The sequence below is a fragment of the Sus scrofa genome, chromosome 1 (assembly GCF_000003025.6).
Source record: "Sus scrofa isolate TJ Tabasco breed Duroc chromosome 1, Sscrofa11.1, whole genome shotgun sequence".
Taxonomy (NCBI): domain Eukaryota; kingdom Metazoa; phylum Chordata; class Mammalia; order Artiodactyla; family Suidae; genus Sus; species Sus scrofa.
In genome coordinates, this window is record NC_010443.5 from 267584433 (window position 1) to 267597572 (window position 13140).

The 13140-nt window shown below is 48.4% G+C and overlaps 1 protein-coding gene across 21 annotated transcripts in view; it reads left to right on the top strand.

Moving 5' to 3' along the window:
• Positions 1-13140, top strand: part of RALGPS1 (Ral GEF with PH domain and SH3 binding motif 1) — a 333379-nt gene that overhangs the window by 147367 nt on the left and 172872 nt on the right. For all 21 annotated transcript variants that reach the window (XR_002337608.1, XR_002337607.1, XM_021069060.1 and 18 more), the window contains exon 5: positions 1545-1628. Coding sequence is in view for 19 of the 21 variants with exons in the window: in XM_021069060.1 (XP_020924719.1) it covers positions 1545-1628 (84 nt within the window). In the remaining 2 variants the exon portion in view is untranslated. The remainder of the gene's footprint in view (positions 1-1544; positions 1629-13140) is intronic.

Sequence of the window (13140 nt, forward strand, 5' to 3'; positions counted from 1 at the left end):
CAATCTGATTAAAGTGTGTGTTCTACAGGTGGGTGGGGTGCGAGGCGTCAGTGGAACTGAGGCCGGTCACATATACATTTCAGAACAAGGAGAATCGTGGTAAACCAAGCTTCATGTCCACCTGTGAAAAGAGGTGGAGTCAAAACATTCATTCAAGAGGGTGAATAGTACTGAGCCCTCTTCTTTATTAAAATGGATGTGATGAGAATTACCTGCGAGAACAAGAAAGGCTCCTTGTCCCGCACCCACGTGTGGGAGATTCTTGGTGAATGGTACCAGGAGTTACCATTCCTGTGGTCATTCCTGCCACTTGGGGTCTAAATTGTGAGGGTGAGAAGGACTCAGCGGGTCAAGGGTGGCTGCATCTTTTCATGGGGGTGACCAGGAGGATGGTGCCATTTGCAGAAGTGAGGCCACCAGGAAGAAGAGCTGTGTTTCTTGGCTCCTGGTTGGTTCCCAAGTGTTCTCAAGTTATTCGTCTTGTATCCAGAGCTGCCCTTTGCCTGCAGCCGGCTTCCCAAAGGCCTGCCAGCAACTTCTAGTTGGGTCCTGAGATGCACTTGAAGGGCCTGGCACTTCAGGCCTAGCTGCTCAGCCAACACGTTTGTCCTCAGACATTCCCACAGCACCCCCTGACTCCCTAGTAGACGGCTCATCTGTGTTTATTGCAGCTGGTGGGCAGCTGACTCACTAAAGTCCTTATAAAAGTTCCAGATGTGGGGCAAGAAACGCTATTAATCACGTAGATGCCTGATGTGAGTTAACAGGAGGCCTTGTAACTCAGAGGTAGAGAACTTTGGAATCTACCACCTCTCCTCTATTCTCTGCCAAGCGCAAGCTGGGAGTATGGGGCATTTGGTTAATGGCGTTTCCTTGGTCCTTTTATACACCCCCCACCCACCCCAAGTAATCTATCCAGATTGCTCCTGTTATCTCACCGACAGGTACAGTTTAGGTCATGGGAATCTTCAAATTATAATGCTAAACCTGCTGGAAAAGAAGCGACAAGGCACCTGAAGACTATATGAAGGGGACCTCTAGAGATGGGAGGGGCCAACCTCAGGAAGGAGCCTGAGGTCATCCTAGAAGCTCTGTAGATCGTAGCGGGGCTTGGACCGGGATGTTGCCTGATTCCAGGAATGGAGGATGTTATGTGGCCAATAAAATCTGAGAATCTTCAGCCAGATTTTAAGTTAGCCTAGGGGATGCGTCCTGCTTGTTAAAGCATTATACCCTCTCTCAGGCAATTTGCATTAATAAGGGACCTCTGGTCCCAGGGAGCTGGCAGAGTGGCAGTGGTGGGGGTGAGAATATTTTGGCATCAGAGTCCTGGGAGATGTGGCCGGGGTTGTGAGGAAAAGTATCCTGCTTCTCACCTTCACTTCTGGGGGTCCCAGGGCACCCCTCCACCGAGGAGGAGACTTGCTCCCTCCCTGGTGAGGACATGGCTGTTCCCCAGCTGTGTGACCGCATTCCAATTAGATGCCCCGCTGTATTTGCGTCCCCACTGGAATCACTGTTGAAATTGACTCTGTGCTTCGCAGGAACTCGCCAGCTGTGGATGGAGTAAGAAGGAGAAACATAGTCTTGCCCCCAACGTCGTGGCCTTTACCCGGAGGTTTAACCAGGTAAGAGCACCCTTGCATGTGCCCATCCAGATAGCAGTCTGTTATCCCCGGTAGGCTGGGAGCCCCTCCAGGCTTCAGTGCCAGGCACCTGGCTCCAGGTCCAAGCTCACTTCCTGAACCCCCACCTTTGTCCATGCTCGTACCATCACGGTCTTTTTCACACAGCGGGTGGAACTGAATACACCTTTCCTGGGTTTAAGTCATTGCCCTGGCTTCCAGTGTCACTTAAGCTAAGGTTTGAGCCCCTTAATGTGCCCTGCAAGGTCGCGAGTGGTGGATCTGGCTTCTCTCCACCCCCCAGCCTCATCCCGTGTCCCTCTCCACGACTCTGTAGGCTCTGGCCGTTCTGACCTTCTGCCTCTTTTCCAGCATCAGGCCCTGTCAGGCCACTATCGTGCTCAGAATTCTTCCTCCTTGTTCAGCTCCTAACCAGCTCTCAGGCTGAATGTCACTTTCTCTAAGAGTCTCAGGTGAACCCCCAGCCTGTGTAATAGCTTCTCCCCATAATATGGTCCCTCATTGCACCCTGTGCTTCTCTGCGTGCGCCTTTCCCCATCTGTCCTCATTTCGTGAAACCCTTTCGTCTCCGTCTTCCCTGCCAGTCTGTGGGCTCCAGAGGGCACGAACCTCATCTGTCTTATTCATCCCTCTGTCCCCGCCGCCTTGCACAGTGTTAGGCCTGTAGTAGACCTTCAGTGAATATACGTGGAAGGAATGGATGAGGTACTCAGGAAACGCTTCATGTACTGAATTTCTTTGAATTCCTAGTGGCCCGGTCGTTGGCCCTGTGCGTGCTGCTGTAACCCGACCTAGGCCAGTCGGAGCCTTCGCTCCAGGTGTGAAGCTCTGCATCCCTGCTTAAAGGAGTGATATCGGGGACTTGGGCCACCTGAGCAGGGTGGGCTTCCGATTGCACAGGTAGACCTGCCAGAACATGATCTTCAGTAGAAAGTCCCCTGCAAGACCCCTTTTGAATAGGCCAGGCCTCTAAATGGGGCTGTTGACAGCTTTTCCGCTTTCTTCTTCTTTTTCTGGTTTCAAATGAGGACAGTTGGCCTGGAGGTTGCATCGTGTGCGTGCCTGGGCCTCCGGGTGTTGGGCCTGGGTTCCCTTTGGGCCCTCCTTCCAGCTGGGCCGTCCCTCTCGGAAATGCCAGCTCGTGTGCCTCACCATACTCAGCTCTCCCCAGGCTTCTCTGGCCTCGGCTCCCACGCCGAGCCCAGCGGAGCCTCAGAGGGGTGCCCACTTGCAGACTGACCCTCAAGGCCGGGCTTCCCCTTACTGCTGTCTTATGAGGTACAGCAGGAATGAGGACGGCCTAGAGGCAGCTGCCGTAGGGACTGCACACAGTTTGTTTTGAAAAGAGAAATTCTGAAGCCTTTTTTTTTGTTTGTTTCTTTCTTTCTTTTCAAAATCTTTTTCTTTTCAACTGAGCTTAATCTTTTAAAAAAAACCAGATGTGTACACACTATCAGGGGATTCATAGTTTCCTCAGCAAAACCATTTGACCAGGAGCCAGCCGAGTCCCACCTCTGCCCAGCCGCAGAGCTCCCGGCGGAGGGCCACTGGGGGCTCTGATGTAATCTGCTTTGCACGCGGAGGCCAGGTCAGCTTGGCGAAGGGGCAGCGCAGCTTGTTCTGCGAACAATTGTATTGTGTCCAGCTCAGACCAAGTGGGTGAAGCGAGCCAGAAGTAACGTCCCGTGTTCCCATGCTCTGAGAAATGGTCTCCCCGCTGGCCTGCCGGCCACGCGGAGAGCGGTTCCTGGACGCAGCGCTGGCCGCTCTGGTTTGAACACTGGCCAGCGGCCAGGCCGTCCGCCACGGGGGCCGCTTGCCCCCGAGATGAACGGACTGGCCTCCCTTCCTGGCAGAGAGTCGCAGGTGACCACAGCGCTGCTCCTTAGACTCCAGATAAAGGCAGGCAGGTCACTTACCTCTCTGAGGCTCAGTGTCCTTATCTGGAAGTGAGAACAATAACAGTACTCGCCCTGCTCTGGCGTTAGGAAGAATCAAAAGAGAAGATCCAGAGGAAGCGCTTGGCATAGTGTCAGGTGTGTCGTGGGCATCCAGACGTTTTGGCATTGGGGGAGCGGGGAGGAGAGTGTGAAGATGAACGGACTGGAAGGAGGTTGCAGGCGACAAGAGGCTCCTTGTGGCCGAACCAGAAACCCAGCAGCCAGGTTCTGGTAGGCCCCCGAGGACTTGCCTGCTCCTCCGTGGGGCCCGAGTCCCCTGGGCTTTGTTTGTGGGGTAGCCGAGATGGAAGAGCTCGGCGAGTTCCTTAAGGTCTGTTACGGGCCAGGTGTGTATCTTGGCCCCAGAGACCCCACCGTAAAGCCAGACATTCTCCACCGTTTGGGGATCATGGGTCCTTCTGAGAATCTGACCGTATCACTTACTGCCCCTAGATCAATATGCAGATATGTAAATTTGCATTTACTTTGAGTGAGTTTGCTGTCCCCCGGCCCTGAAGTTTGTGTGTGAATACTCGAGGGGTCTGTGGACAGCAGGCTGGGAAGTTGAGGTCACGTGGAATCAAACAGACCTGAGTTTGCACCTTAGCTGTACGGCTCACTGCCTGTGCGATCTCGGGTTGTCTTTCAGCCTCTGACTGTCCTCATTTATAAAACAGGAATCATTTCAAGTAGTTTTTGAAGCTGGCATGAGACTCATGGATGTACAGGCTTTAGCCCAGCACTTCACACATAGTAAACAAGTAATATTAGCTTTGAAAAAGGTAGCGGCGTAGTGGAAGCTACAAGCTGACAGGAGGTTAGGGCTGGGCCTGAGCAATGGTGGTAGGGTTGGGACTGCATCCTAAAGAGGAAGAATCAGGAAGAGATGGAGAGAGAAATGGGAGAATTTGGTTCCCGTCCAGGCTCTGCTGCTAACCTGCTTGGAGGCCTGGGGCCAGTCCCTTCCTCCATCTGGGTCTCAGGACCCTTATACGTTAGAGGAGATTGGACAGGGCAGAGGCTCCCAACATTTTGCCTTGGAGGGCTGCGTTAGCTTTTCTCCTGAACTCATTTGTGTATGTAGTTCTGATAACAAAACCCCAGCACAAACCACACCTTAATGGCTTATGTAACAAAGTCCAGGGAGAGATTGGACTTCACACATTACTTGGGGCCTCAGGCGGCACTGCAACCTCCATGCTGCTCTCTCCACCTGCAGGTCCTGCTTCCCTCTGCTCTGGCTCCCCCCAGACAGCCTGCTCCCCTGTAGTTGCATTCTGAGGACAGCCCTGCAGAAGGACCTGCCTGTTTTTCAGGAGCTCCATTCGCTGTCCTAGAATAGAGATTCCCGAGTTGATGGCCCTGGCTTGTGCCCCATCCTGTTCATCCTGATCTCATCACCCTGACCAGGAAACAGGAGGCTCTGGCTGGCCAGGCCTCAGAAACAGGCCTTCCTGTGGAGGTAGAGGCAGGGGCCTAGGCCACAGGGACTCGCGGTTCCTTGCGGAAAGTCAGGATGCTTGGCCAGGAAGAGGTGATGGCCAGAAAGGAAAACCCAAGGGCCCTCGCGGACCCTCTTCTCCCTGGCACTCTTCCGTCCTGCTCTGCCCTTTCTCTCATCAGTCTGGCGAGAGCCCATCACTCTCCCGTCCACCCTCTGGAGCCCCAGGCGTCACTAGCCTAATCATTGAATGTTCCTGCTCCTTCTTGGCTTTAATCGAGGCTATTTAAACAATATTTATTGAGCACTTAGGCTCAACTTTCCTGAGTTAGATACCGTGCTGTCATTTAACTTGCATTGTCTAATTCTGTTTTCACCAAGCCCACTGAGGGAGGTATTTTTAACCCAGTTTATGGTTGAGGAAAGCTGAGGTTCTGGAAAGTGAAATAGCTTGCTCAAAGTCACATAGTTGGTGAGTTTCTTCCCTCCCATTTTTTCCTGCTCACGACTCCAGTAGAGCCCCCTGTTCTTCCAGGCCTCATTTATCACAGGGCTGGGAGACAATATTAGCGTTTTCCTTTCCAAATACTACCTCCAAATAATTGTTCTTTCCTCATTATGTAAACCCTCTTTTCTTTGAAGCTCATTGCTTTGGTTGTATTCATTTATTTATTGAATAGATATTGATCGAACTTGTACTAGGCTCTGTGCTGGGTGCAGGGGGTCAGCGGTAAATTAGATGTAGCCCATGCCATCCTTACCTCATAGTCTAGCAGGGGAGACAGATGTGCTAGGGGAATTGGTGCTGGGATGGGGAGACCAGAGGAGAGGCTTGGGCGGTAGGAAGGGAGGCCGAGAGCCTGGATTGGAGTCCACCCCTTTAATCCAGGTGAAGTGGCTGGATCAGGAGACCGACTGAGCACCCTCAGTGCTTGATTGGCTGTGGGGGGAGATGACGGGGAGGGGCAGAAGAGGGTCCTCGTTGGTCCTTGGCAGCACCACTCTGAGACAGTGAGCACAGAGGGAGGAGCAGTGGTAAGAGAAGAGACGAGTTGGGTTTGGACATGTGAGTTCAGCTATGCAGCAGGTATTTGGCTATTTGAGTCTGGGAGCTGGGGAAAGATCCAGCCTGAAGATGCAGATACTGGAGGCGTCTGCCCTTGGAGCCACAGGAGTAGCTGAGATCAGCCGGGGAGAAGCAGAGGCCCAAGTGAGAACCTGAGGGCTCAAGGGGAGCACAGAGGAAGGGGGGCCAAGTCAGAGCAGCCCAGAGATGAGAACACCCGAGGATGCTGGCGAAATCAGTGTTTCAAGGATAAGGGGATGCTACGGGATGGGTCAGTTAAAAGGACAAAAAAGAGTCTTTTGCACTTAGCAGCACCGTGGTCGTAAGTCAGCAGGAGCAGTCTTGTGGGATGTGGAATGGAAGCTGGGCTGTAGCAGCTTGAGCGGTAGGAGATGAGCGGAAATGGAAAAAGCAGGTGTACCTGATGCTTAGATCTTTGGCTCCCGAGGAGCAAGATGAGAAGAAGGGAGTGGCTGGAAGGGCTGAAGACATCCAAGGAAGTGGTTTTATATTTCTTGTTTCTTTTCAGTGGGCAGGGCCTTGAGGATGTTCATATTTTGAATGGAAGGAGCCAGTAGACCAGGAGAAGTCAAAGATGAGGACAGAGAGGGATTCTTAATGAAGTCCCAGCGAAGCTGGGAGAGGCCGAGACCTGGGGCCTCTTCACTGTACAAGGCGAGTCTGAGGAAAGGAGAGACACAGACGTGGGTCTGCTTGGAGGTGTGGCGCAAGGAAGCTCAGGCTCCTCTTTCTCAGTGAAATAGGAGGTGAAGAAGGGGGAAGCAGAGGAAGCTTGAGGGGTTTGGGGAAAACTCGAAAGAGCCGTTCAGGGGAAAGAGAAAGCCGACTGTGGAAATGCAGAAAGACTCGTGGGCTGTGCCAATGGCCTGGATGACATAGAGGTTGTGGCTTTTGCTGTGATCCCAGGGCATGAGGGTAGATAGTTTTACCTACTGAAGGACTTCCAGGGTTTTGTTGTTGTTGTTGTTTTGTTTTTTGTCTTTTGTCTTTTTAGGGTCGTACCCGCAGCATATGGAGGTTCCCAGGCTAGGGGTCTAATCGGAGCTGTTGCCACCGGCCTATGCCACAGCCACAGCAACGCCAGATCCAAGCCGAGTCTATGACCTACACCTCAGCTCACGGCAATCCTGGATCCTTAACCCACTGAGTGAGGCCAGGGATCGAACCCATGACCTCATGGTTCCCAGTCAGATTCGTTTCCACTGCGCCACAACGGGGATGCCAGGACTTCCAGTTTTTGATGATTATGAGTAAAATTGCTATAAATATTTGCATGCTTATGTTTTCGTGTGGACTTAAGACTTCAAATAAACTGTGTAAATACCTAGGTGTACAGTTGCTGGATCATGTCTGTACCATTTTGCATCCCTACCAGCAATGAAGAAAAGTTTGTGTCATTTCAGGTCCTTGCCAGCAATCGGTATTGTCCGTTTTTAAAAGGTTAAAATTAAAAAATTTTAAATTGAAATTAGAATGGCTAAATTCTCATAGGCGTGTGGTAGTTGTGCTTTCCTATGCTTTATCCCACCCCTGCCAGACACTTCTGTGTGGTCCTGGGTGCCTCGTGAAGAGCGGGGGTGGGGAATTGCCACCTAGGGTATCACAGTGCTCAGAGGGGGAGGGAAAGCCGGCGTGTTACAAGGATCAGGCGAAGCGTGTTATGCGGGCTCCAGGAGTGAGAAGACTCAGGGAGGAGGTCGTCAAGATTTCCAAGTAATGGAGGGGTTCTTGCTGGGGAGCTGAGGAAACAGAACCGTGGGGCCTCGCTAGGCAGTGCAGAGGCCGGGGGATGGAAGTGGGGAGGTGGCTGCTTTCTCCTAGTACAAGGCGGTTCCCTACCGGTGGAGGCTCAGGCAGAGAGCAGACGGCAGTGGATCGCAGTGCCAGTAGGACCGCACCCAGTGTGTGTGTGTGTGGTGGGGGTGGGCAGGGGGAGGATGAGGCCTCTGAGTGCCCTTCTAGCACCAGGTTTCTAAGGAAACTGAGCACAGGCTTATGAGAAATTTGTAGCAAAGTAGATTTCACGTAAGAAAAGATAGCATCCTTAAACCTGGATTTTTCTTTACTATATGCTTTGATCGTTTTAATTTGTGGTTGGTTAAATAAAGGTCTTAGTGTTCCTGACAATTCCGCTTTATTCATCTGCAGTACTGTGGCACAGTTTCCCGGGAATTACCTCAGTCCCCAGTGGTTAAACTCCAGTGCTAGTTGTAGCACCAAAGCCATAATAGTGATCGTAATAGCTTACGTGTTTTGTTTATTTATTATGGCCATGCCCGTGGCATGTGGAAGTTCTCAGACCAGGGATCAAATCCACGCCATAGCGTGACCCAAGCTATAGCAGTGACAACACCAGATCCTTAACCACCAAGCCACCAGGAAACTCCTACCAGCACTGTGACCAAGTGGTATTTATTCCATATATGAATGACTGATTTAACAGTTGAAAATCAATTCAGGAGTTCCCATTGTGACACGGCAGAAATGAATCCAGCCAGTATCCTTGAGGACGAGGGTTCAATCCTTGGCCTCATTCTGTGGCGTTGCCATGAACTGTGGTGTAGGTTGCAGATGCAGCTCAGATCCCGAGTTGCTGTGGCTGTGGTGTAGGCCAGCAGCCATAGCTCCAATTCTACCCCTGGCCTGGAAACTTCCATATCCGGGGGTGCAGCCCTAAAAAGAAAAAAAAAAAAAAAAAAAGGAAAGGAAAGAAAATCAATTCATGTAATCAATCCACTGTCTTAACAGGCTGAAGAAGAAAAATCATGTCATCCTGTCAATTGACTCAAAAACATTTGACAAAATTCAATGTGCATTCATAATAAGAGAAAACCTCAACAGATTAGGTGCGGGGGGATCTCCCTCAACTTGATAAGGGACATCTACGAAAATCCCGCATCGTACTTCCTATTGAGACCCTGGGTGCTTTCCCCTAAAGACTGGGAACAAGGCAAGGATGTGGTCTCTCACCACTTCCGTTTAACACCGTACTGGGAGTCCTGGCTTGTGCAAGAACGCAAAGAAAAAAAGATACACAGATTGAAAAGGAAGAAATAAAACTGTCTTTATGGATGACATGATTGTCTACAGAAAGTCTCAAAGAAGTCTATTTTAGAAACTCCTCGAACTAATAAGTGAGTTTAGCAAGGTTGCAGGGCGTAAGATCAATATATAAAGCTTTTCTATATACCAGCAGTGAAGAATTGGAATTTGAAATTTAAAAACCAACAGCATCATATATCATAACACACACACAAGAAATACTTAAGTATAAATCTAAGAAAGTATGTATAGATCCCATATACAGAAAACTGTAAGACACTGATGAAAGAAATAAAAATAGATGGAAATAGAGAGATAGTCCATCTTCATAGATTAGAAGACTCATTATTGGGAGTTCCCTGGTGGTCTGGTGGTTAGGACATGGCACTTTCACAGCCGCAGACCAAGTTCAGTCCCTGGCTTGGGAACTGAGATCCCATATCAAGCTGCTGCATGCTGCAGCCAAAAAAAAAAAAAAAAAAAGACATTATTGAGATGTCACTTTTTCCCAACTTGATATATAGAATGAATTCAACCCCAATGGAAATCCCGGCAAGCTGTTTTATAAATATCAACAAATTGATTCTAAAGTTTATGTGGAAAGGCTAAAGGCAGAATAATCAGAAAAAGAACAAAGTTGGAAGTCTCGCTCTATCTGATTTCAGAACTGCTTTTAAAGCTGCAGTTATCAAGATAGCATGGTGTTAGCAAAAGAATAGATACCTACAATGATAAAACAGAGAAACAGGAGTTCCCGTCGTGGCGCAGTGGTTAACGAATCCGACAAGGAACCATGAGGTTGCGGGTTCGGTCCCAGCCCTTGCTCAGTGGGTTAACGATCCGCCATTGCCTTGAGCTGTGGTGTAGGTTGCAGACGCGGCTCGGATCCCGCGTTGCTGTGGCTCTGGCATAGGCCGGTGGCTACAGCTCCGATTCGACCCCTAGCCTGGGAACCTCCATATGCCGCAGGAGCGGCCCAAGAAATAGCAACAACAACAACAACAACAACAAAAGACAAAAGACCAAAAAAAAAACAAAAAAAAAACCAAAAAAAAACCCAGAGAAACAGACCCACACAAATAGAGTCAACTGACTTTGACAAATGCATGAGGGCATTCAGTGGAGAAAGGGTAATTTCTTCGACTAGTGGTGCTGGAACAATTGGAATATTTTTGTGTATGTGAAAAAAAGAATCAGATACAGGACTTTGGGCCTTCCATAAAAATTAACTCAAAATTGATCATACACCTAAATGTAAAAGACAAAACTATAAAACTTTTTAGAAGAAAACAAGGAGGAAAATCTATTTGACCTTTGGTGATGAGTTATAAGCTATAACACCAAAGCACAGTCCATGAAAGAAAAAATTGATCAGTTGGACTTTATTAAAATTAAAATCTTCTCTTCTGAAAAAGATACTGTTAAGAGAATTAAAAGACAAAGCATAGACTGGGGAAAATATTTGCAAAACACATATCTGATAAGAGACTGTATATATATATATATATTTTTGTCTTTTGTCTTTTTAGGACCTCACCCGCAGCATATGGAGGTTCCCAGGCTAGGGGTCTAATGGGAACTGTTGCTGCTGGCCTACGCCAGGGCCACAGCAGTGCCAGATCCGAGTCATGTCTGCGACCTACACCACAGCTCACCGCAACACCGGATCCTTAACCCACTGAGCAAGGCCAGGGGTTGAACCCACAACCTCATGGTTCCTAGTTGGATTCGTTTCCGCTGCACTACGACGGGAACTCCCAAGAGACTATATTCTTAAAACTCAACAATAAGAAAAAAAAAAAAAAAAAAAAAAAAAACAAGCCAAAGATCTGAACAAATACTTCACCAAAGAAGACATACCAAGGGCAAATAAACATGTGAAAAGATGCTTGATATTATTTGCCACTGGGGTAATGCCAAACACTACACACCTATTAGAATGGCTAAAATACTGAAAAAAAAAAAAAAAAAAAAACCCAAGCACCCCCCCCCCAAATCTGACAATACCAATTGTTGGCAAGTATTTGGAACAACATAAACTCTCATTTGTTGTCAGTCGGAATGAAAAATGGTATGATCTGGCAATAACACCCCTCAATATTTATCCAGTTTATTTGAAATCTTGTGTGCACACACACAACACAGCACACAAATATTCACAGCAACTTTATTGACAATGGTCAAATACTCAAAGTAAGATGTCCTTCAATACTGATAAATTCATACAATGGAATAGTATTCATCCAAAGGAAAAAAAAAAAGAGAGAGAGAGACAAAGCCATCAAGCCATGTAAAGACATGGATGAATCTTAAATACACATCACTAAGTGAAAGAAGCCAGTCTGAAAAGGCAACACAATTGTGATTTCCGCCTTTACTTTTTTCTTTTTCAAATTCTAGAAAATGTAGAAAAAATTCTGGAAAAGATAAAACCCTAAAGACGGTAAACAGATCAGTGGCTGCCAGGGGTGTGGGAAGGGGAGAGGGTTGAGTAGGTGAAGAACAGGCTATTTTTTAGGTGGTGAAACTATCCTGGATGATTCTGCCATGTTGGATACGGGCCACTGTGCACGCGTGAAAACCCATAGAACATCACAGCGCTAAGAGGAGACCTCAGTATATGCAGATTTAAAAAACTCATGGTGGAGACTAAGGGGTTCTAGAATGGAAGGCATTTATACGAAGTTAGGTTCATAACGAATGAACCTAACTGCGTTATAAATGTATATAGCAACCTCACTGAGAAGGGTAAGGGTAAAGGTGCTGGCTTAAGTAACTCTGGAAATGAGGGAGCCTGAGAGACGAAAGACGAAAGGCGCGGTGTATAAGCAGTTACTCCGATGAAGTTGTTTCCCGAGGGGGATGGGTCACAGTTCTGGAGCCGCTGTGCCTAAACACCGGAACTGAACAATTAAGGAAGTGGATGGCAGATGGTGGGGGCCAGCTTTCCCCACCTGCTGGAGTGGGAAGTTAGAGAGGAGCAAGGAAAAGAAGGCTAGAATGCTCCATATGGCAAGTAAGGCCTTGCAGTTGGTGACATGGAGACATTAGCCTGAGCTCATATTTAGCTTAATATAGATACGGACGGTTACATATAGAAATATGTATAGATACATGTATATTCAAGAGTTAGCATGTACACACACACACACACACACACACACACACACACACACACACACACACACACACACTCTTCCTTGCTCTGTGATCTGAGAGGACCTGGAAGCAGTGATACTCCAGTAGCATAAGCACACCTAGCTCCCAGATCTGGGTTTCTAATATCACCATCTAATGAGAGGAGCCAGGGCTCCTTGGAGAAGTGGCTGGTGTCGGACTGGGGCAAGGAATGTACAGGATAAGCCTGTAGCATCTTGTAGTGGCAGAAAGCGAGAAAGTGCTCAAGAAACCAACCACAGCCATGCTGGGGCACGTCGAAGCTAGCACTCAGCGGCCAAATCTGGAACACTTACAGCCACAAAATAAAGGACAGTATTGGGTTAAAACCCAAAATATAAAATAAATATCCATGAGTTCATTCTGATATAAGTAAATAATAGAATAAATGAATGGGGAGACGGGACAACCCTCCTGTGCAGAAAAATTCCAGAGTCTGTGTAGCTATTTTGCCCTCAAAAAGGTGGAGCACAGCTGCCTCCATCCTTCCATAGTGACTTCCTCCCAAAGTTTGAGGTGATGGCATCATTTATGCAGCCAGTTCCCTACTGATGGGCATATTCTTTTGCTTTATAAACAGTGCTTCTGTGAACTCTTGTAAAATGTTAGAGAGAGAATATTACTTTAACCTTTTTTTTTTTTTTTTTTTTTTTTGGTCTTTCGTCTTTTTAGGACCGCATCTGTGGCATATGGAGGTTCCCAGGCTAGGGGTCAAATCAGAGCTGTAGCTGCTGGCCTACACCATAGCCACAGCAACGCAGTATCCTTAACCTGCTGAGCAAGGCCAGGGATCGACCCCGCGTCCTC